Source organism: Scyliorhinus canicula, chromosome 18 (genome assembly GCF_902713615.1).
Source record: "Scyliorhinus canicula chromosome 18, sScyCan1.1, whole genome shotgun sequence".
NCBI classification, from domain to species: Eukaryota; Metazoa; Chordata; class Chondrichthyes; order Carcharhiniformes; family Scyliorhinidae; genus Scyliorhinus; species Scyliorhinus canicula.
Window position 1 is genome coordinate 59,906,550 of NC_052163.1, and position 27,532 is coordinate 59,934,081.

General features: G+C 41.1%; 1 protein-coding gene across 2 annotated transcripts in view; it reads left to right on the plus strand.

Annotated features, from left to right (window-relative positions):
* The window catches only part of LOC119952869 (myosin phosphatase Rho interacting protein), a 626,433-nt gene that overhangs the window by 243,533 nt on the left and 355,368 nt on the right, over window positions 1-27,532 (plus strand). For both annotated transcript variants that reach the window (XM_038776448.1, XM_038776447.1), the window contains exon 5: window positions 26,877-26,961. In XM_038776448.1, the coding sequence (XP_038632376.1) occupies window positions 26,877-26,961 (85 nt within the window). The remainder of the gene's footprint in view (window positions 1-26,876; window positions 26,962-27,532) is intronic.

Below are 27,532 nucleotides of genomic sequence, written 5' to 3' on the forward strand. Positions count from 1 at the left end.
CTTGCCGTGACGTAGCATGGCCAATAAAAGCCGGGAGACCCCGTTCCTGGGGTCTACCTGGCTCATGATGTGTCGCAAGATCCAATGTGATCTCGTGAGACGTTGCGATCTAAATCCTGCCCACATTAATCCATGTAATCCTTCAATATCTGTGTATTTGTTAAGCTAAAGGAGCATTTTTTTCATGTTTAATTTTTTTCCTTGTTAAAACTAATTAGCAGCCATGTAATTGTTCCTCCCCGTTTTATAAGTTACGGCCTTTTGAGCCAGGGTTCCATTCTGCGATCTTCCTGTCCAGTTATAACCTCAACGGGAACTCCAAATTGTGGGTTGGCACGAGTTCTATTTCACATGAATAAACCAAATCAAATGAATGTATGCAGCCTCTTAAAACTACAGACAACATATGCTTGCGTAGATTCCAGATTCCTTTCATTAGAGATGGAAGCAATATGCTTTTATAAATAATATAAAAGTATCTATAAATTCAATTATTCATTAGTCATGGAGCGCAGGGTGTTGTACCATGGATGAGTGGATCTTTGATTTTATTTTCATTTTGCTTTGAACCCCAGCTGTACTGTCAGTTGGTGGTTGGTGAAAGGTTATGTGGGCTGGGGAAAACTGGCCAATGACTAATCTTGTATTTTCTTCCAAGTTCATTATAGGTACAACAACTGCTTGGGATTATGTTTTCTGCCCAGTCTCTTGACTAACCATGACCTATGGTTTAAGTTATGGTGAACAGAACAGAGGGAATGAAACCCAGCATGGGGTGGGAGATTGCTTTTAAGAATGAATGATTTTCACAGCACCAAAGTTCCAGGTTCGATCCCGGCCCTGGGTTACTGTCCGTGTGGAGCTTGCACGTTCTCCCTGCATTTGCGTGGGTTTCACCCCCACAACCCAAAGATGTGCAGGATAGATAAATGTGCCACGCTAAATCGCCCCTTATTGGAAAAAAATGAATTGGGTACTCTAAATTTTTTTAAAAATGAATGATTTCACAGATTCACATTTTCACAAAACAAATTTCAGCCTAAATGCTGCATTCCTTATGTAAGTATTATTTTCACGAGGTCATTTTTCTGTTGTACCCTTTCACAGAATGAAAGTTTCCTTTGTTTCCTGAACCAAGGTTGGCAATGCCATTGGCAGAGGATTGTGATTCTAAGAAATCCTGACATTATATCTGACTTCTAACAGTTTCAATGAATTGTGAATGCAAAGAAATTCTATTGCTAGTTAGTGCTGCTGTGTTCAGCCACAAAGAACAAGAGTTCATTGTTAGGATTAGATTGAATGATGGATGCAGCTGTTCCAGGAGCAGGAATAAATATTGCTACAAGTAACAGATTTACAGAACTGCAACATTTCTGCCCACGGTTAACAAGTTCCTCATCTTTCACACATCACTGGAATGTAACTAGTTTATTAGATTCTTGGAAAACCACTTGCTGATCTCATATGAAAATGTTGTTGTGACAGGTTCTCCATATGGCTTTCTAATGTAAAAAATAGCCGTATTAGCCAAGTATCTATGTAGTTGGAACAAAATGGCCAACCATATCTATAAGTGTTTCTGAATACTGTACAGAATGAAAGCGTTCATCATTGAATCCAGATTCTTAAAACATACCTAACTTATTCACTTCAAGCTTAAAATTTCTTTCAAATGTTTGTTTCCCCCAAGCATGATGATACATTTAACTCTGGTTAGCAAACACTCCTAAACAATAGCTACATTATTTTGAACAATATAAGTAAGAGTACAGTGAGCCTTCCAGCCATGCCCAGCAGGCATTGCTGTGGACACTTTGGCACTGTGTAATCATCAGACATCAGAATATGTGGTGCCTTGGACTCTTGGGCACCATAGTGCCTCGAGTTCATTGGCACTTACTGCATTGACAACTTAATGCCAGCATTCTTCCGGTATTGCATGCTATCATAAAGATTTCTATGTGAGTTATGGGCAGATTGCATCTGATTTTTAAACCAGGTCTATTGAGGCATAGTTTATTCCATGTGACTCCTCTGCTCAGGTCTTGTCACTACCTTGGACAATATTCCTGTAGTAAATCTGATGTCAGCAGGCACTGGACTAAGTTTCCTTTTGTGCTGTGATCGCCCAGGCTGTCTGTTGCAGTACATCAGGAAGCAGTTGGTTGTGGTTTAGAAAGGTCTATTGCTCCATGAACTGGCATGGCTCTATTCATTATTCCTGTCGGAGCTCCTATTCCAATTACCCTTTCGGACTGCTGATGGAGGAAATGTTGGAATCTTTTTGAAAAAATAAATGATTGATGGATTTCAAAATCTGAATCTGAAGAACCCTCCTCAGTATCAGTTGGCTGTAGTATTGTCCAGCTCAGCTTCTGCTCAACCAGTACTGGATTATAACTTGGTCATGATATTCCTGAGTTTCCTTTGGTTTTGAGGCTCACAGGTGGATGGGTTTAGTATCTTGTGAACTCCTGCCTGAGGCCTCAATGGCTTGCTAAATTTTCTCCACCTCATAGTGGAAAGTGGCTACTTGTGAACATTTGCAAATGTTTTGAAACCTCCACTGATGCATGAGCACTTAAGATTGTTGTGATGATAGGTAGACTGTCATATGTATATAATATGAGTAGATCATCATTATCTGGACGTGTATTATAATTTATATGTTTTACTGTTGTAGTTCTAGCATCAGACCAGCAGGTGGTACGTGTATGCAAGCACGTGACTCGGCCGCACCATGTGTTTCAGGACAAGGTGTTAGGAAGGAGTTGATAGCAGTCGCATATTAGAGTAGCTCTGTGGTATCTTCGTGTAAGTTAGTGTTTGACCATTATTTCCAACTGTATTCATCTTAGACATTATAATAATCCTTTAGAGTAGTATTAGTAACAAATAGTTTTGTTGTAAAATAAAGTCTAATGTTCAACATCAGCATAATTAAAAAACATTACATGGCACCTTGGAGAGAATGTTGAAAGAGAAAAGTTGGGGAAAGTTAGGTACAGCGAGAAGGCACAAGAAAACAATCGGAGACTGCAGAGAAAATCGGCTGCAAAGCAACATATTACCAGGATCGTCAAAGTGAGATGGAAGCATTGAATTCTCCCAGCCAACTGCTCACGACTGGCAATGTAGTTGCTGACTGGTGTGCTTTCCAGCAACAGTTCACTTTTTACGTGCAAGCTCTTGGTCTCCAAAAGCTTCAGACGTGAGAAATAAGCGCTCCTAATGACAGGAGCCGGTCCCCAAGCAATTGATCTGTATAATACTTTTCAGTTCACTTCGGAGGAAGACATGAAGAGCTACTCAAAAATAATCGAGCAATTCGATAACTTCTGCCATCTGCAAAAAAAATAAACTTTTGAGCGCTACGTATTCAGGAGGAGACTGCAGAACTCGGGTGAAACCTTGATCGTTTTGCCACCTATCTATGTCTTGAAACGCAATCCTGCAATTTTGCACACCACCATGATTCATTGATAAAAGACAAAATTGTATACAGTTTGTAATGTGATAAATTATGCGAGCGATTGCTGAGGGGAAACTATTTAAAACTAGCAGATGCCATGAAAATATGCATGGCCAGTGAGATTGCACAAAATCAAATCATTGAGATTCAGACACAAGAAAGTGGCAGGAAAAAAGACAGTGCGACTGACACCATCTTTGCTGTGTCACAGTGGGATCAGAAATGTGGTCCGGGCGGCAGCCATTTTCAGAGAACGCCATCTTTTGTCGGAGGAAGGGCAGCACGGTGGCCTAGCGGTTAGCACAACCGCCTCACGGCGCTGAGGTCCCAGGTTCGATCCCGGCTCTGGGTCACTGTCTGTGTGGAGTTTGCACATTCTCCCCGTGTCTGCGTGGGTTTCACCCCCACAACCCAAAAATGTGCAGAGTAGGTGGATTGGCCATGCTAAATTGCCCCTTAATTGGAAAAAATAATTGGGTAATCTAAATTTATTTTTTTTTAAATCTTTCGTCGGAGGTGGGGGGAGAATGCACGGCCTGAGAGTATTCCCTACATCTACCAAAACCTCTGCCACATGCTCCAAGAGAAACCATTTTGCCAGTCGATTGCAAGAATTCAGCAACCTAGGAGTATTAATGTAATGACCGAGGCTGAGAAAATGAGTGACTGTCAATTATGCAAAGTGCAGCCCTGAACAGGCAAGCTGAGTTTAATGATGCACCAGATGGCCTGGAAGGTTCTTTTGTCGTGGACATGATCAATGAAGGCGCTCAACAACAAAACACAAAAATAGACAAAGAAATAGTGAACCACTTGGATAATTTAATCAACTAAGCAGACCTGCTGAAGATGTGGATTCAACCACAAATAGAGGATAACGATTGCAATCTTACCGACTACTATGGCACACCAGTCAAGCCGTTGGGAATGTGTAACCTGCAAGTCAAAATGAATGCACAATTATTCAGTTAAATTTGCAATTATTGAAGCAGACAAGCGATCACTGCTGGACACAGCACCATAAATGCAAAGTCAGTACAGACTCCGGAGGAACAGTCCAAGACTCGTGCCACGGCTCCGCACACAGCAAATTACAAAAAAGGTTCTACTGAAAGGGTGTAGGACCTAGAAGATACGGGTGCCCTCTAATGTGTGAAACAATGCACAAATACCAAGTCGGTAGTCGACAGAAGCAATGTCTTCAAAGCCAAAGGCTGCGACAGAAGCAATGTCTTCAAAGCCAAAGGCTTCTCCAGAAGATGACTCGATAGGTTCTGGAGGCAAACGTGTCCTTGAAAAGAAATACGATGGTGATGTCAATGACTGCTCGTCAAACATTGAACAGAAACGTTATACCAGAACAATAGAAAACAAGAACAAACGGTCCGACGAGCAGGACAAACAAGAGTTTGAAAAGCACAGAAAGAAATAAAATAAGCCAAAAAGCACAAATCTTGAGCGACAAACAAAAAAACAACTGGCACAGAATAGCATATCAAGGTCTCACAAAAGAAAATGATGAACTTTTGGAATTGAAACAGCACCATGAGCTAGAAATGGAAGGAACTGGAGAGGACGCCAGTTGTCCTGCGGGAGGAGAAGATTTGAATGGATTGGATTTGTTTATTGTCAAATGTACCGAGGTACAGTGAAAAATATTTTTCTGCGAGCAGCTCAACAGATCATTAAGTACATGAGAAGAAAAAGAATAAAAGAAAATATGTAATAGGGCAACACAACGTATACAATGTAGAAGACTAGAACGATTGTAAGTTAAGTAAAAAGTGGATCTGTTGGGGAGAGCTCGCAGAGAGTCGCTTCGCTCTGGTGCCATCTTCTGAGGGAACTAGAAACCCTGCAATATGCACCTTAGTTTCAACGAGCAGGAATAGCACACCAGAAACAGCTTACTGAGAAAGATTGGCAAGTCATAAACCAGCTGAACACAAAGATGAATTCCGTTCAGCACAGTATTGAGTCTCTAGAGAGAAGCCACATGAAAGGGAATTGCCTTGAATGGGAGAACAAACTTACTCAATGAAAAAAAGCATTTGAAGCAAGTGAAGACAACAACAGAAATGCTGTGTTTAAACTGCAGAAACTACAAATTAAGATAAGTGAATTGCATTGCATCAGGATATCATGCAACTGGACATCGAGGAAGAGCTGAATAGAAAGATATGGAAACCTGCCTGCAAGAGTAAAAGGCAGAACTGCAAATGGTGACTGATGATCTCCGATACCAAAGAACCAAAGCACACAAGCACCTAGAGGAAAAGCTGAAAAGGCAGTCTGACTATGAAGAGGTTAAAAAGAGCTGAGTATCCTGATGTTGATGGAAGGTGTAGCATCAGAAGGATCTGGATCACAGTACACATCCAAAACCCCGGAGGTACTTCTGCTGGAGAAGAACCGTTCACTGCAATCTGAAAATGCAACTCTGCATATCACTAACAGTGACCTCTGATCCCGTTCCAGTATTAGATCCCGGGCAACAGCTCCAGCTCTGCGTATACACGATACAGAAACCAAGACTCAGAAACTGCGGGACACACTGACGAATACAACAAGGAGTTTGCGGAAGTCAAGAATCCGGAAGTAACAATAAAAGCACTTAAAAGAAAAAAAATCAATGCGTATTCGCAGCAAAGCAGAACACCTTACTCTTGGAAAAGAGCAGAAATTATGGAGCATGGCGGTTAATCTAGGACTAGGAAGCATTCTTTTGATATTACGTGTTTGAAATAAAATAAACCAAAAAGCACTGATCTTGAGCTTTTTCCGTGAATTCATGGAAAAGGAAAGGAAGTTGCAGCAGACTCGAACATTTTTGGCCTCCAAATTTGAGGAGGCTGATCACAAGATTCAACAGCCCTGGAATTAACTCCGATTGAGCTATGATTTAAAAGCAAAGTTTGATGCAGAGTCAACTGCCAAAGTGGATGAAGTTGAAGTTATCAGGACAGATTTGGAAAGAGCCAATCAGAGGGCAGAGGTAGTTCAAAGAGAGACAGAGACCTTACGTGAGCAACGTTCCTCGGCTAACATCCCTACAGTTGGCCACCCAGATCCAGAAAGCTCCTGGTGTGGATCAAGCTATCAATGTGTTAACACGATCAAATCAGGAGGTTGAACTGGCAGCAAAAGACCGTGAGATAATACAATTAGTTGAGGATGTACAGAGGTTGCAGGCAAACCTAACCAAACTCCGTGAAACCTCATCAAGTCAGGTCTCCCAACTAGACCAGTTCACGCTCAAGAAAAATTAGATCAAGGTGCATATAGATACCAAGGTTGTATTGAGATTGAACACAGAAAAGAACAACCAAGGTTATATTGAGATTGAACACAGAAAAGAACAAGAGTTGTTCCTGCTTCAACAGCAGATCTTTCAAGAAGCAAGAAGTCAACACTTATTTCAATATAACAAACACAGGAAAAAGACCACATCAGGCAACAAAGGCAGTTCCGCAGCAGAATCTATCAGAAGCCTGATCAATTGAACTGATGAACATTCACATTTACATGCATGAAGTTTCACATGACTAAAATCAATGTATATGTGTATACCTTGAATGTGCATGCTTATGATTCAGAATCATTTTGAAAGAAAGGAGGATGTGATGATAGGTAGATTATCATCTGTATATAATGAGTAGATCATCATCTGTATGTGTATTATGTTATATGTTTTACTTTTGTAGTTCTGACATCCGACCGGCAGGTGGTGCGTGTATGCAGGCACGTGACATGGACGCATTACGTGTTCCAAAACAAGGTGTTGGTAAGGAGTTGATAGCAGTTGCATATTCGCGTAGCTCTGTCGTATCTCAGTGTAAGTTAGTGTTCGACCATTATTTCCAACTGTATTAATCTTGGACATTATAGCAATCCTTCAGAGTAGTGTTAGTAAAACAAAGTCTAATGTTCTTTGTTAACACTACCACATCAAGATTCAACATCTGCATAACCAAAGAACATTACAATTGTCAGAGAGGTTTAACCTCTCAAGTTCATAAATACTCCATTGAGATTCCATAGGATGAAACTACAGAACCATAACATGGTAATGGCATTAACTAAGATAACAAAAGTAATAACATGCACAATGAAGAGTTCTCAGTAAGGATGACTGGGGCTGTGATCCCTTACATTCTATTCAGGCCATCACAATAAGGAAGATAATCTAGGTGCTTTGTTTCCAATGGTTTCCCAGGTGGACTGCACCTTTACAAGATAAGAGAGTCATAAACCAATTCTTAACAAATTCTTAACAAATTCAAGGTGGCTATGTTACATATTATTTTCTCTTTTTGTAAATTTAGAGTACCGAATTCATTTTTTCCAATTAAGCAGCAATTTAGCATGGCCAATCCACCAACCCTGCACATCTTTGGATTGTGGGGGTGAAACCCACACAGACATGGGGAGAATGTGCAAACTCCACATGGACAGTGACCCAGAGTCAAGATTGAACATGGGACTCGGCGCCGTGAGGCATTAGTGCTAACCACTGTGCCACCGTGCTGCCCTACACGTTATGCAAGTAATATCAGAAGAATGCTTCCTAGTCCGAGATTAACCGCCATGCTGCATTATATGTATATAAGAGGTAGAAATGTCACCTTACTTCCAGAGTACCATAGGCAGCACTCCACCACATCTCGGGTGAGGGACAAGGTTGAGAACGAGGGGCTTCTTGAAAAATCTCAGTTGGTATGGGAATTTAACCCACACTGTTGGCATTGCTCCACATCACGAGCCAGCTGTCCAGCCAACTGAGCTAATCTATTTGTGCCTCGTCTGACCTACATGTCACTTCAGTTCCACGATGTTATGGTGTTATGGACACCATTGATGTCCTCAGTTGCCATTAGAGATATATAATAAATACTGCTTTGCCAATATATAATATGCACGCATACATATTTTAGTGTGTGTGAGTACTACTTATTTCTTTGAAGGTAGGGTATTCATGGGGTATTCATATGAAGTCAAAAAACAGAATAGGCCGGTGCTAGAAATTTTAAATAAAACAAATATTGGATATACTCAGCAGGTCAGACAGATATACTCAGCAGGTCAGGCAGATATACTCAGCAGGTCAGACAGATATACTCAGCAGGTCAGGCAGCATCTGTAGAGAGGGAAACAAAATTAATATTTCAGGTACTTAGAGTATTTCTCCAAATATACTTGTAATTGAATGATTGGCTTCTGACGGTCATGTTCCTGAGATCTGCCAGCAGATCTTTGCAACGTATACATAACATAGCCCATAACTACACAAACATGGCCGATGCTACTCTTTGAAAGTGGAATCGTAAACCACTCGGTTTATCAAATCACAACAAAGAATGGATTCAAGAGAAAAGTTGATTAGCTTATACTCTGGACATTTGGGAATGGTAAATCTATCCTGGCCCTACCAGCAACATTTGCATCTTGAGGTGGGATTTTAAAAATCTTCAGATTAAGAAGGAGATAATAGCATTGGCATAAAATACCGGATGGCATAGTAGCACAGTGGTAAGCGTCACAGCGCCAGGGACCCAGTTCAATTCCAGCCTTGGGTGACTTTGTGGAGTTGGTACGTTCTCCACGTGTCTACGTGGGTTTGCTCCGGTTACCTCCCACAGCTCAAGGATGTGCAGATTATGTGGATTGGCGACGCTAAAAACAATTGCCCTCAAGTGTCCAAAGCTGCGCAGTTTAGGTGGGATTACAGGGATAGGGCAAGGGAGTGAGCCGAGGTAAGGTGCTCTTTCAGAAGGTCGCTGTAGGCCCGATGGGCCGAATGGACTCATTCTGCATTGTAGGGATTCCACAAAAATGAACCAAATCTATGTATATACATGAATCTTCAGCAATTAACAGTGGAATTATTGGTGATTTGTGGCAAGACTGAACTATGATACGGTCGGAATATCAGAAAAACTTGTATAACAGGTCAGATCGGAAATGAATTCTGCATTGTAGCGATGTTGAGTGAAGATAGTAGTACAGGCAGGAAAAGTCATGCTTGTCATTGACACCTAAAGAGCTTGAAAATATGGGAGATGGAAAGTTATACAATGAAAGAATGCCTGTAAGGAGGACAAAGCTATATATGCATCAGAAAGAGAGTCAAAATAAGAAAGAAGATAGTTTGCTCTATGTAGAGCAAAAATGGTGCACAAGTGAAAGCAGGAACACTAATTGGGGACTTCAATCAACTGAAGCAAAATTAGGAAAAGCCAAGCAGTTGAGGCTGATCGTGCTTGACTGTTTTCTGATTTATTGCATTAGGAAAACTGCTAGAGGCAGTTCACATATTGACTTGGTAACATTGTGATCCAGGCAGCATACTGGACATGAAAACCACGACAGCGTGAGGGGATAATGAACACTGGATTTTTAAGTTCTAAAATGCAGAGGACCAGGAGCCAGTTTTTCCTTTTAAAATCAGATTACTTCAAATAAATAAAGCAACAACTTAACTTAAATAAATTGTTTCTATTAACGAGATTGCAAGGGTGTGGCAGTTGTTCAGTGGCTGTACCGTAGAGGACAAACTGAACACAATGAAATATATAGCTAGGATCAGCAAGTATAAATCTGTGCAACTCAATGGATCAACACATTAAACAGAAGTTAGTAGGGGACAATTTCTACAAATTTCACAGGATGAAAGGTGAAGCTGTTCAATGGGATGAATGTAGAATGTGAAAAACATTTTAAAAAGGTAAAGAGGGACCTATTTTAAAAAAGCACATTTGCAGATAAAAATCTAGAAGTCAGAAATTATTTCAATACTGAACTAGCAAGAAAGTAGTTACAGAAAAGATGACAATCCTAACAGAGCCCCAGTGATTCCAGTAGAATTAATGACTTTGATATAAATAAAGGTTAAAAAAGGTTCAAAATTAATAAATCCCCAAAGATAGCTATTGAGACAAAGGAGGGATTGGGAAACATTGCTGTCCTTTCTAAGGATACCCATGAGCTCTGGGAAGATCCTGGTAAAGATAACATGCTGACCATCTTCAAAAGTCTAGGTGTTCTTCTACTCGTGGAAAGAGAGATGGTGAAGATATTCCTGGAGCTAATTCAGGCTAATTATCCCCTTCAGACAATAGTGTTTGTCGAACTCAAGGACCTCAACTTGAAGCCTGGATGGGTCTCCTTTTCCTGGGCACAAATGTTTCATAGAATCATAGAATTTACAGTGCAGAAGGAGGCCATTTGGCCCATCGAGTCTGCACCTCTACCCTATCCCCATAACACAGTAACCCCACCCAACACTAAGGGCAATTTTGGACACGAAGGGCAATTTATCATGGCCAATCCACCTAACCTGCACATCTTTGGACTGTGGGAGGAAACCGGAGGACCCGGAGGAAACCCACGCACACACGGGGAGGACGTGCAGACTCCGCACAGACAGTGACCCAAGCCGGAATCGAACCTGGGACCCTGGAGCTGTGAAGCAATTGTGCTATCCACAAATGCTTTGTGTTTTTAAAAAATAAAAAATAATACAAGCAAACATAGACAAAGTTAAACCAATAAACTGGTGTTGGTCGTTCTGGGTGAGTGTGCTTAACACTCAATTTGGCTCTGTTTCTTTACTTAGCTCTGGAGTCGCCAGGTATCGTTAAGACACCGCCACAAGTTCAAGGTGAAGTTCAAAGCAATAAAACCATACACCAATTAGTAAGTCCAAACAACTGAGTTTATTATAATACAATTATAATAACTATACCCATGCACACGCTAAAAGGATTAAACTTATTTCTACCGCTAAATAAACTAATACTTATCTCGAAGGAACTGTCGGGTCAGGCAACAAGGCCTCTTGCTCTGCTCTGGTCTGCAGACTTCAGGTTGGTATAAGTTAAAAGGAGTCAGGAGTGTCTATCTCTGGTAGCGATCGTTGTGAGGCACTTACTTGCTGGCGGCTGCTGTCCGAACCCCCTCCTCTCTCTCTCGTTCAAGGTCTTCTTGGCAAAAGCTGGTCGAGGTGCTGGTCCACGGAGGTGTGTTGGTCAAAGAGAGAGGAGACCTGTCTTTTATAGGTCCCAGGGATCCGCGCCCCTTTGGGCGGACTCCCTTACCTGCTTGGAATCGATTGGGTCTCTTCCCAATTGATATGTTTGAATCCCCCCCAATACTGAGGCTGTTCCTTAGCTACTGGGCGGGCCTTCAGACTCTTTGTTTTCGAACCTTGCTGGTGCCTGAGTGTCTGGTATCCTTTACAATGTTGCAGTTGCTTCCCCAATTGTGTCCATTGTCTCTGGATCATTCCATTAACATGCTAATTATCCCGGTGATTGCATCATTAGTATGCGGAATGTTCGTTTTGGTGCTGTCTGCTTTCTTAGCAGACAGAATCCACACCTGCTAGGTGCAGCCTGCTGGCGCTGCAAACATTGTCCATTTTATCCTATATGCTTTGCGTTCCTCCATTTTGTATTCAGGGAAATAGCCAACTTCGGTGGCTACACTGGCTAACAGATGGGATCTCTTTTTATGGTTAGGAGGGGATGGCAAATATTCTATCCAAATCTGGTAACTTCCAATAATGCAGCAACTCTTCAATCTGGGTTTTCCTTGGTGAACATTTCCCAGAGGATACCCAGTGATAGAACTTATCACACTAAACATTAAAAATTTTTGCAATTATAGCAAGTCAATTACTTATGTATCATGTATGCCCTATATTTTCTGAAATATTGTTAGCATTTTTTTTCCATAGGTCTGAAGCCTAATTTTTGTTCTTGTGCAGTCTCTGACCCATTTGTGTTTCGATTACATGAGGATCAACCGTTAGAATCTCATTTTATGTCATTTGGAAACGGTGCCCAGTTATTTCCCAGTCGGGACCTTAATTTAGCTCTTCACAAGTTAATATGCTGATGTTTGACTGTCATGAAAAGTCAAAGTTTCTGTCTTGTATGGAATTAATGTATTCTAAACTTTATTCTGGGTTCAGATTCAAGGAATTGCAATCATTTATTGTGGATCAGCTGCTTTTGCTTGTGTGATAAACAAATAGGTCCTTTGGACTCCGGGTTTTGCTGCTTCCCGATTTCAATTGGGTCAACAAAATTGTTATCGGCCATGCACAAGTCAGATTTTTTTCTGTTAATTTACGGGATGTAGGTGCTGCTGGTTAAGCAAGCAATATTGCCTATCCTTAATTGTCTTTGAGTAGGTGATGATAACTAGTTTCTTGAATCACTGCAGTCCAAATGATGTTTGTACACCCACAGTGTTGTTAGGGAGGGAGTTCCAGGATTTTACCATAAGGACAGTGAAGGAACAGAAATATATTTCCAAGTCAGGATGACTTGAAATGAAATGAAATGAAATGAAAATCGCTTATTGTCACGAGTAGGCTTCAATGAAGTTACTGTGAAAAGCCCCTAGTCGCCACATTCCGGTGCCTGTTCGGGGAGGCTGTTACGGGAATCGAACCGTGCTGCTGGCCTGCTTGGTCTGCTTTCAAAGCCAGCGATTTTAGCCCTGTGCTGGAGAACTTCCAGGTGGTGGTGTTCTTCTTCTAGATGGCAGCAGTCATGGGTTTGGAAGGTGCTGCCTAAGGAGCCGTGAGTTCCTGTAGTGCATCTTGTCGATGGTACACAATGCTGCCACTGTTTGGCGGATAGGATAAATGTTTGTGGAAGGGGTGCCAATCAAGTGGGCATTTTGTTCTGGATGATGTTGAGCTTCTTGAATGTTTTCACAATAACGTCATTGCAGTGTTAATGTAAGTCTACTTGTGACATAAAGGATTCTTCTTCTTAATATTATTGTTGGAGCTGCGCTCATCCAGGCAAGTGAAGAGTGTTCCATCACACTGCAAACTTGTGCTTTGTAGATGGTGGACAGGCTTTGGGAGTCAAGAAGTGAGTTATTTGCCTCAAGATTCCTAGCCTCTGACCTGCTGTTATAGCAACAGTATTTATAGTGACGGTGCAGTTACGTTTCTGGTTGATTGGAGGAGGGGGGATTCATTGATGGTACTAGCATTGAATGAAAAAGGGTGATGGTTCGATTATCTCTTGTTGGAAATGGCCATTGCCTGGCAGTTGTATGGTGCGAATGCTACTTGCCACTTGTCAGCCCAAGCTTCAATGCTGTCCAGGACTGGCTACGTTTGGACATGGATGTCAAGGGCAGTCACTGTCACCTCACCTTGGGAATTCAGCTTTTTTAAAAAGCATGTTTGAACCAAGGCTGTAATGAAGTCGAGAGCTGAGTGACCTTGGAGGAACCCAAACTGAACTGCAGTGAAGCATATTGATGCTAATATAAGGAAAACAAAGATAGTTTTTAATTTTTTAAAATATAAATTTAGAATACCCAATTCATTTTTTTCCAACTAAGGGGCAAGTTAGCGTGGCCAATCCACCTACGCTGCACATCTTTTGGGTTGTGGGGACGAAACCCACAAACATGGGGAAAATGTGCAAACTCCACATGGACAGTGACCTCGACCCCGTGAGGCTGCAGTGCTAACCACTATGCCATTGTGCTGCCCACAAAGGTAGTTTTAAGGAAGACATATTTATATAAGTAAACATTAGAAATAAGGTATAGCCTTAAGTGGGTTTAGTTTAAAGTTTTACCCTTCCAGACTTAGAAACATATTGTTACATTAATGCTGGACAAAGGTGTTTTTATCTGTGGGGGGTTGTCTAAGTTCCAACTGTTTCTATTGTACTTGGGAGGCTACAAACATGGGTGTTACTTAATAACTGTAGCCTTGTGAGGTAGAGAAGCTTTTCAGTTTCAATTTAGCTAATGTGTGGCAGTGGAAGATAGTGAGTGAGAAGGTAGTTCTCACTGACCTGCTCAAAGTAGTTGGTCAGGGCAACGTCTCTCTCAGCTTTGCTAGAAGAAAAACCATATCATGGGAATGTCACTCTCTGCTCTGCTAGAAGAAAAAATGTACTATGGAGTAATGGTTAAGAAAAAAAGTCCAGAGATTTGATGAGCAGCTCGTTAAGGAAACAAGAGATATTAAGTGGCGTCTCCAAGATGTCTGATGTTAAAGGTAATAGAACAGAGCACTGTTCAGTAAAGACAGACAGAACTGAAAAAAAGGCTGAGACGCCAGAAAGAATCTGAAGTGATTTTAGATTTGAGGTTTTACTACAGCCCGTGGAAGAGTTGAAATAATTGGAAATGGGTGGCTGGATCTCTGAGTTTGTGTAAAAGCAGTTAAGACAAAGAAAACTTAAAGCGTGTGGTGTAAAATCCTGGATACGATTTGCTGTTAACAGTGGAACGGAAGCTTTGTTTAAAGCCTGGGCTGCTAAGGGAAAGCATTATTATGAGAGAAGATTTTAAAGTGTGTTTTTGTGAGTGGAGTTTGGAAACTTGCATGACAGTCATCTGGGGGGGATTCTGAGGGTAAGACTACAGACACTAACTTGGGTTCAGAGCGTATTGTGTGTATTTGACCACAGCCAATCTGTGTGACTTTGCGTTAATGGAACCATGAAACCCTAAAATGCACTTAATCTTAATCTGTGTGTACTTCTTAAACTATAGGTGTGGGGGGGGGGGAAGTAAAGGAATATTGTATAATCCAATTTTTCATGTTTAAATGTGTTTTTTTTCTTGTTAAAAACTAATTGTCGGTCCTGTGACTCTGTTGCTCCGTGTTTTATAAAGAAAATGATAAAAGTTTACTGTATTTTGAGGCAGCGTTTCATTCTTGGAACTTCCCATCCAGTTGTAATATCAATTGGGATCGTAACAAAAGTAGCGGGGGGCTCTTGCAGGATCTCAAAACAGGGAGAAAGGGTTATAGTAGTAATTTGTTGGGATATTTCAAAATGTGGAAAACAAGTTACTGGGTGCTGAATAGTAAAACCTGTTCTGGATTTATTGTTAAATGTTGAGATCTGTAAATCCTCAACAAAGAGTAAGTGGGGTTAAGGTACTGTGAGGTAAATTATACAGGTTAGAATCCAAAATGGCATTGAAAATTGCTAAGACTTTTCTAAAGATGGAAGATGTAACTTTGACTGGTTTACAGAAAATAAGTATGGGTCAATTAACTGAATTGTCAGATAAATTGGGATTGCCTGCAAGGATTTTCCCCGGGTGGAACACACCATTACAAGGGGACATAAATTTAAGATAAATGGTGGAAGATATAGAGGGGATGTCAGAGGTAGGTTCTTTACCCAGAGAGTAGTGGGGGCATGGAATGCACTGCCTGTGGTAGTAGTTGAGTCGGAAAATTTATGGACCTTCAAGCGGCTATTGGATAGGTACTTGGATTAGGGTAGAATAAGGGAGTGTAGGTTAACTTCTTAAGGGCAGCACGGTAGCATTGTGGATAGCACAATTGCTTCACAGCTCCAGGGTCCCAAGTTCGATTTCGACTTGGGTCACTGTCTGTGTGGAGTCTGCACATCCTCCCCGTGACTGCGTGGGTTTCCTCCGGGTACTCCGGTTTCCTCCCACAGTCCAAAGATGTGCAGGTTGGGTGGATTGGCCATGAAAAATTGTCCAAAATTCTATGATTAACCTAGGACAAAAGTTCGGCGCAACATCGTGGGCCGAAGGGCCTGTTCTGTGCTGTATTTCTCTATAAGGAAAGTTGACATTGAAAAAATTTAAATTACAAGGGTTGTCAGATGAACCAACTCTTTAGAAAAGTGAAGAAATTGAATTAGCTAAAATTCAATTATAAATGAAAGAATTAGAAATGGAGGAAAAAAGAGAAATAAATAGAACTGAAGAAATTAGAGAAGCAGGAAAAATAAAAAAGGGAAAGAGAACTTTTCAGAGGGATTGGAAATGGAGAAATTAGCAATGGCAGAAAGAAAAAATGAGAGAGAATTTCAACTGAAATGCTGGAAGTTAAAGCAGAGACACCAGGATAAGTTGAGGAAGGAAATAATTCTAGACCTGAACCTCATGGGGAAATGTTTAGACTTGCACAAGCTCTTCCAAAATTTGAGGAAACGCATGTGGGAGCATTTTTTTTGTTTCTTTTGAATAGGTAGCTAAACAGATGAAATGGCCAAAAGAAATTTGGACATATACTTTTACAAAGTAGACTGATGCATCATTGTCGGAAGAGGTATCTGTCGATTATTATGTAGTGAAGAAAGCCCTCCTTGGTGAGAATTAGTTGGTTCTTGGGGCATTCAGACGGAAATTTGAAACACATGATAACAGCCTAGACAAATTTGTATTAATTTGTAAAGATGAAGCAAAATAATTTTGACCGTTGGACACGGGCATTAAAGATGGAGAAAACTAATTAAGCCCTTTGAGAGGTGAGGTTTGTTTTGAAGAATTTAAAGATTCACTTCCTATGGTTATTCAGAAACTTACTGGGAAACAGAAAGTTAAAACTGCTAGACAGGCAGCATAGTTAGCTGATGAATTGAATGAAACCTTCCTTCCGTCATTCTTTTAAACATGAAAAGGATGGAAGATGGGAAGGAGAAAAGAAAACAAAATGATCAGGAAATTTCACCTCAGATCCAAAAAGGATGGGACATATTTGGGCAGGTTGTTGAAATTAAATGGAAGCCCAATTGCAGTCATGGGAAAGGAAGCATCTGAAAAGGAAATGACTGTTAAAGCTGTACCAGTATGCTGGTGAAACATGCACCTTTGGAATAAGTGGGAAAGGAGTATAAGTCTCAAGATAGTTCAGAGAATTATTTGAGTACTGGTGAAGGAAGTTAGGCTCTTAAAGGTACTGGATTTTTGTTTCAAAGGGAGAATATTCCCTTACTTCTCTAATAAAATAAGTAAACAAATTAAAATTTTAAGATCTATAGGAGCACATCAATCATCTATGGTAACTGATGATGCAATTTGTATTCCAGGACTTTTATGAAGCAAAAAAGTATTAGTAAGAGGTGTTAATGGAAGGGATGAACCAATTTATTTCTGTAAAGTTCATTTAAAAAGTAATTTTGTAAATTGAATTGTTATGGTGGGTATTATTCCTAAATTATCTATGTGGGAAATAGATTTTAACCAAGGTAATGATTTGGCTTGTGGAGACAGCAATGTGATGACAACTGTATCACAACAGGCAGTTGATCATGATCTTGAACATTTGAGAACTACTGTGGATAAAAATGAGACACTTATTACAAGTAACAAGCAATTAAAGAAAAACCTGATTAACACAAATCAACTTTCATGAATAAAAGAGGAGTTGGTAAATGAAAAAAAGAGAACTGAGTAGAACAATTCAGAATCGGTCAGGAAAATTGGAACGTTTGAGGACTTAAAACTGTCCAAAGGATAAGCTTGAAAAAGTGAACTTGGATGGCAAAGGTTGATTTTCAGTTAAAACTTGGTGAATGTCAAGCATCAGATGTACTTATGAAGTATGGGGAAGTTCTGGTGAAGCAGAATAATTGGTTGAATGCAGAATTAGAAAGCAAAACTAACGGGCTGTTAGAACTTGGTTGTGAGAAGAACAATGAGATTTGTGATACCGGAGTTAAAAGGAGGAGATGAAGAAGAGGGTGGATGGTATGGAGTGTCGCAATTCAAAAGTTGTTCCTGTGAATAAAAGCTCATTGTGGGATACTGATTGAACAAAGAACTGATCCAAGTAATATTACTGATGTATCAAAGTCAGTAGTGGACAATAAGAAAACAACTAAAAAATGGAAAAAATGAATTGTCAATCAGAAATGTTGACATTGCTTCCTCTCTCATTGTCCACTATCATAATCCCTGACCAGACCCAGCAGTGGCTGAGATACTGGACCGCAAACCCCAATATCTTCAGTTTTTAAGAGTGTGGAGAGATCGATTTGTTCCAGGAGTGATTGCATGAAGAAAGGGCTTGGTTATTTTAAAACAAAATTTTATTATAAAGAACAATATTAAACCTTTTTTAACTTTAAAGCCCCCAAATAACAGTGTACCCGCACACCTTAACACTACCATTCAATTTCCCATTAAACAACAAGAAACAACACATATAGCTCTCAATCCAACTTAAAAGAAGCAAGGCCCCGAGTGATACTCTGATTACCAAGCAAATCCTGGCTTTTATGAAAAATCCTTTCTTACTCTGTCTAAAAGTTCTTCAGATCACTGCTTTGCTTGATTTATTTTAATCTTTCCTTTGTCTCCAGACAAGGCTGCTCTGTTTTTAAAATAGTATCACTTTGTAACCTATATTACTTGGAAAAGAACCGTGGCCTCAGTGAGGCCGATGGGAACTCCGCTTCTTCTCAACACTCGGGTTCACTTTTCTCAAAGCTTCCCCAAATTCTCTCTGCCTTTACTTGTGGTCTCAAGAAAAACAAGGGTGTTGTGTTAAGCACACTGAGATAACACAGGCTGCAACTGGATGCAGCTATAACTGAAATATACTCCAGACCTTGAAGTTAGTTCAATTTGATTTATTGAACCTGCCACACAGTTAGCACAGTTCTCTGTGAGTTCGATTCTCTGCTAACCTAAGTGTGATTACGCTGTCTGACTGAACCAGACTAGCTCTTAGCCACGTGCTGTCGGTGATATGTGATATACACCTGATTCACTTTGTAGATGTCCCCAGTGGAAAGAGGTGGAGTGTGAGTGCCTTGTGCCTTTTATAGTGGGAAACCACCCCCAAGTGTTCTGCCTGCTGATTGGTTATGTCCTGTTCTGTGTTCATTAGCTGCCTGTCTGTATCTCATTTATATGCATGTCTGCATATCATGACAAAGGGTTTCCAGATCAGAGAATACACTTCACTTCCAAAAGCGTTTCTCCAGCTCCTCTCAACAGCTTCTCATAAAATTGCCCTATGCTTCTCTCTCCACAGCTTCTGACAAAATGGCTCTGTGCTTCTCTTAGCTCCTCCCACCACCCACCTCAGCTCTTACAGATAAAAAACAGTCTCTCTGCAGTCTTTTAACCCTTAAATTGCCCACAACATTTATAATCCAAATTCTTAAAATTCTCCAATCGTCACACCACCACCACACACAGCTGGGTGTGGCAGGACTGCAGAGCTTAGATTTGATCCGTGGCATTGCTTAGCTCTTATCATCACTTGCTGCTTATGCTGTTTGATACAAAAATAATCCTGTGTTGGAGCTTCAGGCTGACACCTTGGCCGAGATTCTCCCTTTTCGAGAGTAAGTCCCCACGCCCGCTGGAAAATGGGCGAGAATCACTCCGGACTTTTCCTCGAAAGTCCAGGATGATTCTCCGTTTTCCAGGGGGCCAGCAGGGCCCCGGCATGCGCCCAGCAGCTCTGGCTGCTGGCGGGGATCTGTTATCCAGACCGCGTGGCCGCGCATGTGCGCGGCGGCTGCAAGCGGGTCTGCGCATGCGTGCAGCAGCCCTCTTTGCCGTGGGTGCCGCCGATATGGTGGAGCCACACAGCGGGCCTGTGCGGAGTAAGTTAGGTTGTTCCTCCCCACCCAGATCGCAATGGTCCGCTGATGGGTGGTCCCCGATCGCGGGCCTGGCCACCGCTGAGGCCCCCCAAAATCAGATTTCCCCCGTTCCCCACCAGGACCGCGACCACGGGCCAGAGCTCCCGCCGGGTGGTACCAGATGTAAACCACACCGGTGGGAGTATGGGCAGTTGCACGCAGAGAATCGCGCAGGCGCAATTGGTGCCGATTCTCCGGCAATCGGAGTATCGGTGGCCCGGCGTCGGAGCAGCGTGGTGGGCATTTCCTGTGCCCACGGCGATTCTCCAACCAAGCGCGAGCTCGGAGAATCCCGGCCCTCATCTTTAGGTATACCTAGTGTTGATCCTGTATTTTTCATTGAACCAAGGTTGATTCAATGAATTGATGGTAATGGTAGAGTGGGGGATATGCCGGACCACAAGTTCACAGATTGTGGTTAATTCTGCTGCTGCTACTGAAGGCCCACACACCTCACAGATGCTCAGTCTTGAGTTCAAAGTCTATCGCCGTTAGCAGATGTTTGTCGTGCCACAAAGTTTAGAACTAGAATTGTTTCCCCTGTGTAGATTGTCAGGAGTGGCAGGAATTATGTTTCTGTTGCTAAGCAATTTATTCCGTTTTTTCAATATTTCTAATAAAAATGAAAGCTGTTGATGGGAGAGGATACATACGTCTCTGTGAACCACAGTTCCTCCAGCAACTGCCCCACTTTTCAAGAAAAGTAAAGCTTTCCTGACATCATCTTTCATAACCATAAGATGCTATTAGGTTTTTGGACTTTACACAAAATATTTTCAGCCCACCCCTCAAGCAAACATTAGTGTCGTACATCCAAGCATGCTCACTGGGTAAACAAGTCCAGGGATTGAATAGCAAACTTTTGCGTCTCTACTCCGGTTTACTCTTATTACGTGTAGTCCTCTTCAGTCACTTCATCAATGACCTCTTTTCCATCATAAGGTCAGAAGTGGGGATATTTGGTGGTGATTGTGCAACGTTCAGCACCATTTGCAACTCATCCGATACTGAAGTAGTCCATGTCCATATGCAGCAAGACCTGGACAGCTTTCAGGCTTAGGCTGATTAATGGTAGGTAATATTTGAGCCATACAACTGCCAGGTAATGACCATCTCAAACAAGAGTGAATATAACCATCTCTCCTTGACATTCAATGACATTGCCACCACTGAATACCTCACCTATCAATATCCTGGCGTTCAGGATTGACCAGAAACTGAACTGGACCAACCATTTAAATACTGTAACTACAAGAGCAGGTCCGAGGTTGGGAATTCTGCGGTGAGTAATCTCTTCATGACACCCCAAAGCCTGTCCACCAATTACAAGGCACGAGTCAGGAGTGAGATGGAATGCCCTCCACTTGCCTGAATGAGGGTGATTCCAACAGCACTCGAGTTGCCCTTCCAGGACAAAGCAATCCACTTGTTCAGTTCCCATTCACCCCATCAACATTCATTCCAACCATCAATATAAACTGTATACAAGATGACTGCAGTAGCTCACCAGTGCATCGTCGACAGCTACAGCTTCTTCTAAACTCAAAACCGCTGCTATCTAGAAGGATGCAATGTATAGGAACACCACCACCACCACCCTTCCAAGCAACACAACATCCTGACTTGAAACTGTATCTCCCTTTTTTCACTGTCACTAAATCAAAGTCTTGGAACTCCCTTCCCAACAGCACTATATAGGTATACCTGCACATGATGGACTAAAACGGTTCAAGGAGACACACCAATACCATCTCGAGGGGGTCTTGCCAGCAATGCTCCCATCCCATGAACGAATTAAAAAATGTGAAGATACAAGAATCAATACTGTATCTGGTTGTATTGGGCTATAAAGTCCCCTATCAGATTTATTAATTGTAAAATGGTAAATGGACAGTATAAAGTTTAAAAACATTAATTGCAGGCCACTGTTTCCAAGAGAATTGTGGATTTGCTGTGTTGGTTGCACTTTTTAAAAAATAAAGATCTGTGCTTCAAGGTAAACAAAACGTAAACGGTGTATACTCAAATAGATAATTAGAAACGTTGCATACTGCTGCCATCTTGCCTGGAAGAATTCTAGGGGCAGATTGAAGTTCAGTCCATCTGTCCTCAATTTAGTAGCTTGCACTTGAAAAGGACATGCAAGACCTCCACATTGTGAAATTCTAACATACGTAACTGCAGCACAAAGCATTGCCTTTGGATGGTCCCCTCAAATTGTCATATGGCTTCTATCCAGATGAATTGAATTTGTTTTTCTTTGATATGTTCGTGTATAAGTATGAAGAAGCAGAATGTTTATTCACCCGTTAACTTTCTCCGAATGATGTGTGACCTCTACAGAAAAAAATGATATAGGACAAGAAGCCTTCATGGATAGTATTTTGGGGAAAGCAGATAGCTGATTAGTTTGTTGTCATTTAGCCTTGTATCAAAGTGAATTGGTGACAGTTGGGACTTTAGAAGTTGGGGAATTGGAAGACAGCTTGTGGCATCAACCATATGACTATCATGAATGCCTTGTGTTTTCTTTAGCGATAACAGATACTCAAGGTATTGTTCGAGATGTGAATGGATGCATACTCTTCAAAGAGTGAAGACTCAATGAGATAAATACATTTAATTGACAAAGTATGTTGTCTTAAATTACGATTTTTTACATGTGTAAATATTAGTAAGTAAAAACTGGAGTCAAAACTCAAGTTAACTCACTTGCCATTCTCCAAAAGTGCCTTCCTCTGAATATGATGTGGAGATGCCGGCATTGGACTGGGGTGAGCAGAGTAAGAAGTCTTCCAACACCAGGTTAAAGTCCAACATGTTTGTTTAAAACACTAGCTTTCGGGGCACTGCTCCTTCCTCAGGTGAATGAAGAGGTATGCTCCAGAAACATATACATTAACAAATTCAAAGATGCCAGACAATGCTTAGAATGCGAGCATTTGCAAGTAATTGAATCTTTACAGATCCAGAGATAGGGGTAGCCCCAGGTTAAAGAGGTGTGAATTGTCTCAAGCCAGGACAGTTGGTAGGATTTCGCAAGCCAAGGCCAGATGGTGGGGGATGAATGTAATGCGACATGAATCCCAGGTCCCGGTTGAGGCCGTACTCATGTGTGCGGAACTTAGCTATAAGTTTCTACTCGGCGATTCTGCGTTGCTGCGCGTCCTGAAGGCCACCTTGGAGAGCGCTTACCTGGAGATCAGAGGCTGAATGCCCTTGACTGCTGAAGTGTTCCCTGACTGGAAGGGAACATTCCTGCCTGGTGATTGTCGTGCGATGTCTGTTCATTTGTTGTCGCAGTGTCTGCATGGTCTCGCCAATGTACCACGCTTCGAGACATCCTTCCTTGCAGCGTATGAGGTAGACAACGTTGGCCGAGTCGCACGAGTATGTACCGCGTACATGGTGGGTGGTGTTCTCACGTTTAATGGTGGTATCCATGCCAATGATCTGGCATGTCTTGCAGAGATTGTCATGGCAGGGTTGTGTGGTGTCGTGGTCGCTGTTCTGAAGGCTGGGTAGTTTGCTGCAAACAATGGTTTGTTTGAGATTGTGCGGTTGTTTGAAGGCAAGTAGTGAGAGTGTGGGGATGACCTTGGCAAAATGTTCATCTTCATCGATGACTTGTTGGAGGCTGCGAAGAAGATGTCATAGTTTCTCCGCTCCGGGAAAGTACTGGATGACAAAGGGTACTCTGTCAGTTGTGTCCTGTGTTTGTCTTCTGAGGAGGTCAATGCGGTTTTTTGCTGTGGCACGTTGGAACTGTCGATCGATGAGTCGAGCGCCATATCCCGTTCGAATGAGGGCATCTTTCAGCGTCTGTAGATGTCTGTGACGCTCCTCCTCGGCTGAGTGGATCCTGTGTATAGGGCTTGTCCATAGGGGATGGCTTCTTTAATGTGTTTAGGGTGGAAGCTGGAGAAGTGGAGCATCTTCCTCTGAATAGGCACTTTATAAATGATCATATTGGAAACCAGAATATAGATGGACTATATTTGTTGTCATTGCCACCTTATATCTTTTCTATGCTATATTAGAAACTGGAATATGTGGCAGCTCAATGAAAGAATATTTACCTTTCATTCAGTGGCCAGCACTTTGATGCACAGATTTCATGTGTTTGTTTTATATAATGCAAATTTAAGTACCCTATAAATATAACTTTGGTGGATTGTGTAGGGCTAGTTTTTTAACATTTATAAAAAAATTTTTTTGTTACACCCTTGTATAAAAATGAGTGAACCTGCTGTTTGATTCCAGATATCGCCATAATTCCACGCTGCTATTTTCGTACTTTCATAATTTATTTAAGTTTTAATATTTGGCAGACTGAGTCATTGATCTGTTTCAAAATAGTATTCCTTGCATATAGAATTCTAACATTAAAGAGAATATGTGTTTGACAAATATAGGATTTTCTGGCTGTTGCAAGAGGTACATCTGCAGATAACTTGGTGCTGGCAGCGTTTTGGAAGTCGTTAAAGTCATAAAACGGTTACTACGGAGAACATTGGTTATTGTGGTTTTGTGCTTTATTGTCCTTTGTATGTGTGAGAATATGAATTCAACTATATGATTTTTAAGATTTGCTGAACCCGGAATGATGCTTATGTCAATTACTTAACTTGTCAGTAGATACTGTAATATTTGCCTATAAATGGCATGATCTGTGTGATGGTATTCCATGTACTGAACTGCCTGAGATGTTGGATGTGCATACATACAATTCAGTACGTAACTTGCAGCAATTTAGAGGGTTTATTTCGAAGCCACAAAACCTATATGAGGAAAGAACACAGTACAAATAATTCTATGTTCACAAAGTTCCTTCTGGGAGGCTGCCAGAAGACTGCAAGGAAAAGTGGACCTTGAAAACCCGAATTGTAACAGCTTTCATGTTTTCTGATGGCCTCAATTTGATGCACCTAACTTTAATTTTTCTAATTTTGCCTGGTACAGAAACGAAGAACATAAGATTAGGAGTCGGTTGCCATACACCAGTTCAAGCTTGCTCGACCATTCAATAAGACCAGGGTTGAACTTTCCCATGCCCCTTGATTTACTTTGTTCCGCCAAAAATGATCAATTTTAATCTTGAATGTACTCGACGACTGAGCATCCACAGTCCTCCAGGTAGAGAATTCCAAAGTCACTCCACCCTGATAGAGAAATTTTGCCTCATCCCAGACCCAAATAGCCAATTCCTTATGAACCTTTTGTCACAACCCTCCTGAGGCTGGTATAGTCTCCCTTTAGAGCAGGAGCCCCAAACCGCACAGTACTCCAAGTGTGGTCTCGCCAAAACCCAATATCATTGCAGCAAGACTTCATTATTCTTGTACTGCAACCCACTTGCAATGAAGGCCAAAATACAATTTGCCATCCTATTTGCTTGCTGGGCCTATATTCTAACGATACAAGAATCCACCCTCCTAAGATCCCTTTGAATATCAACATTTGATTTATCTCTCCCATATCAAAAATATTCTGCTTTTTCATTCTTCTTGACTTAGTGGATAATTTCACAATTCCCCACTCCATCTGCCATTGTTCCCTCATTTCATTTAATTCAAAATGAATGGATACTGAACAGTTTGATGTCGGATTGCTTTTGGCAGAACCTGTAAGCCCAGAAATACTTTCTTTTTTGCAACATGTAAACTGCTTATCTTCTAAAGATTGTTCTAATGAAGCTCCATTTGGAGCTTTCTCCAGAAGCTCGAGCATTATAATGCTTGATTTGATGAGAATTAGTAAATAATACATTTTAATTCCCTGCCTATTTATCTATTGATTTTAATATGTTACGTTTTATTGTGGAATGGCATTTCTTCTTGCTATGAAGTGGTATTTAAAGTTGACTGAGCGGATGTTTGATTTTCACATACAGTGAATGCATTAGCACACCTAATCTTTAATGACATAATACAAGTGGGCCCCTGAGTACAGTCTGCTATTAAAGGAAAATTATATTGTGAAAAATGCATTATCCAATAATTTGATTTATATGATATAAATAAAGTAAAATGCGAGTTTAGTACTTTTGCATTTGTATGAAGTGTTCATTATAATGAAGGCACAAATTTTCAAAATAATTTCTGGTTGAAACCATTTTTTATGGGCTGGTATCCACCAGATGCGAGCATGGTTGGAAATTACAATTGCAGAGTACTCTACCTTCCTTACCCTCGCCACCAGAGCCCTCTCCATTATATGTCCGGTGAGAAAATCCCCCCCACCCCACCAGATGTAAGAATCACTGTGTCTACTACCCCCCCCCCCCTATCATTGTCATAACCGCTGCCAATAACCCCCCCACCCCACCCCAAAGGGAGAAGCGGTTTTGGCCTGGAGCCTGATCTCTTTTGGTTTGAGACAATGTCACTGGGCCTCCTAACCCCAGGCATTCCCTGTCATCAACTAGGGGGGTTCTTGCCGCCCATCAACCACTCATGATGGGGGCAACTTTTGGGTGAAAAGGGTCTAAAACCCAGGACTTTGGCGGGGGCAACCCAACTTGCGACTTCCTCCTACATGCCGCCACCGGAAGTCTGCAAGCATATATATTCATAACCTAAGTCACCTATTTAAACTTGTTAAAGTAAACTTGCCCTCCTATCAGTTGTCACACTACTCCTCTGGAGAGATGGGTGCAATTGCAGCAAGACAAGTTTACATCAGATGTTTTTGTGCAAATATGAACACAAGAATTAATAATGGAATGTTTGCGGGTGATGCAAACAAATATGAAATGTTACATATGTGCAGGAATTTAATTACAACTAGAAGGTAATCTGAACTTGATTGCCCTGGAATCGACTGCATATATCTGGTTCCCAAAGGATGGTGCTTTTTTTAATTCAAACATTGCTTTATTCCTTGTCAGTTTTTTCCTTTGTTTCTGAACTCTTTATATTACATTTGGTTTAGGTTGTTATTATCTCATATTCAGTTGCTAATTAAATATATTCATTTTCCAGATGGCTTGAGCAACTGATGATATATCCCAGAACCAATAAACAAAATCAGAAGAAGAAAAGAAAGGTGGAACCTACAACTGCCCAGGTACACACTGCAGTTGAAGCTCAGCAGTACTTAATCCATTATGAATTTCTAATATGGAAATGATAAATACTTTTTATTCGGGTTGAATAACAACATTTATTTATGTTTACATTTTTGATGGTGAAGATAAAGTGTGCGTGTGTCTAATTTAAAATGTACATTTATGTGGGTTTGGAATTTGCTGTAAGGATAAAGGTGATGCTATTGATGCTCACCATTATTGAGTATGTTGGTCAGCAACTTCTGGCATGCCCTGCTTTACCTGTACCTCGCTAAGAAATTCATATTCAAACATTAATGGTGTGAAGTTGTAATAGCCTTCTAGATGCACACTAAAAGTCTGAGCCTGTTCATTCATGCATAAATGAATTTCAATGGTGAGATAACTACTGCCTAACAAACTGACACTGAAAATTAAATTGTATTAGTACAGTATTGAGCCTTATTCCTTCAACTATAATCTAAATCGGAAGGCTTTTTAGAAAGTTTGTTTCTTTGTCTTTTATCTCTTCCTTTAATCCGTTCTTTCTGTGTGGATTTTGCACCTTCTGCATCTGTGTGGGTTTGCTCT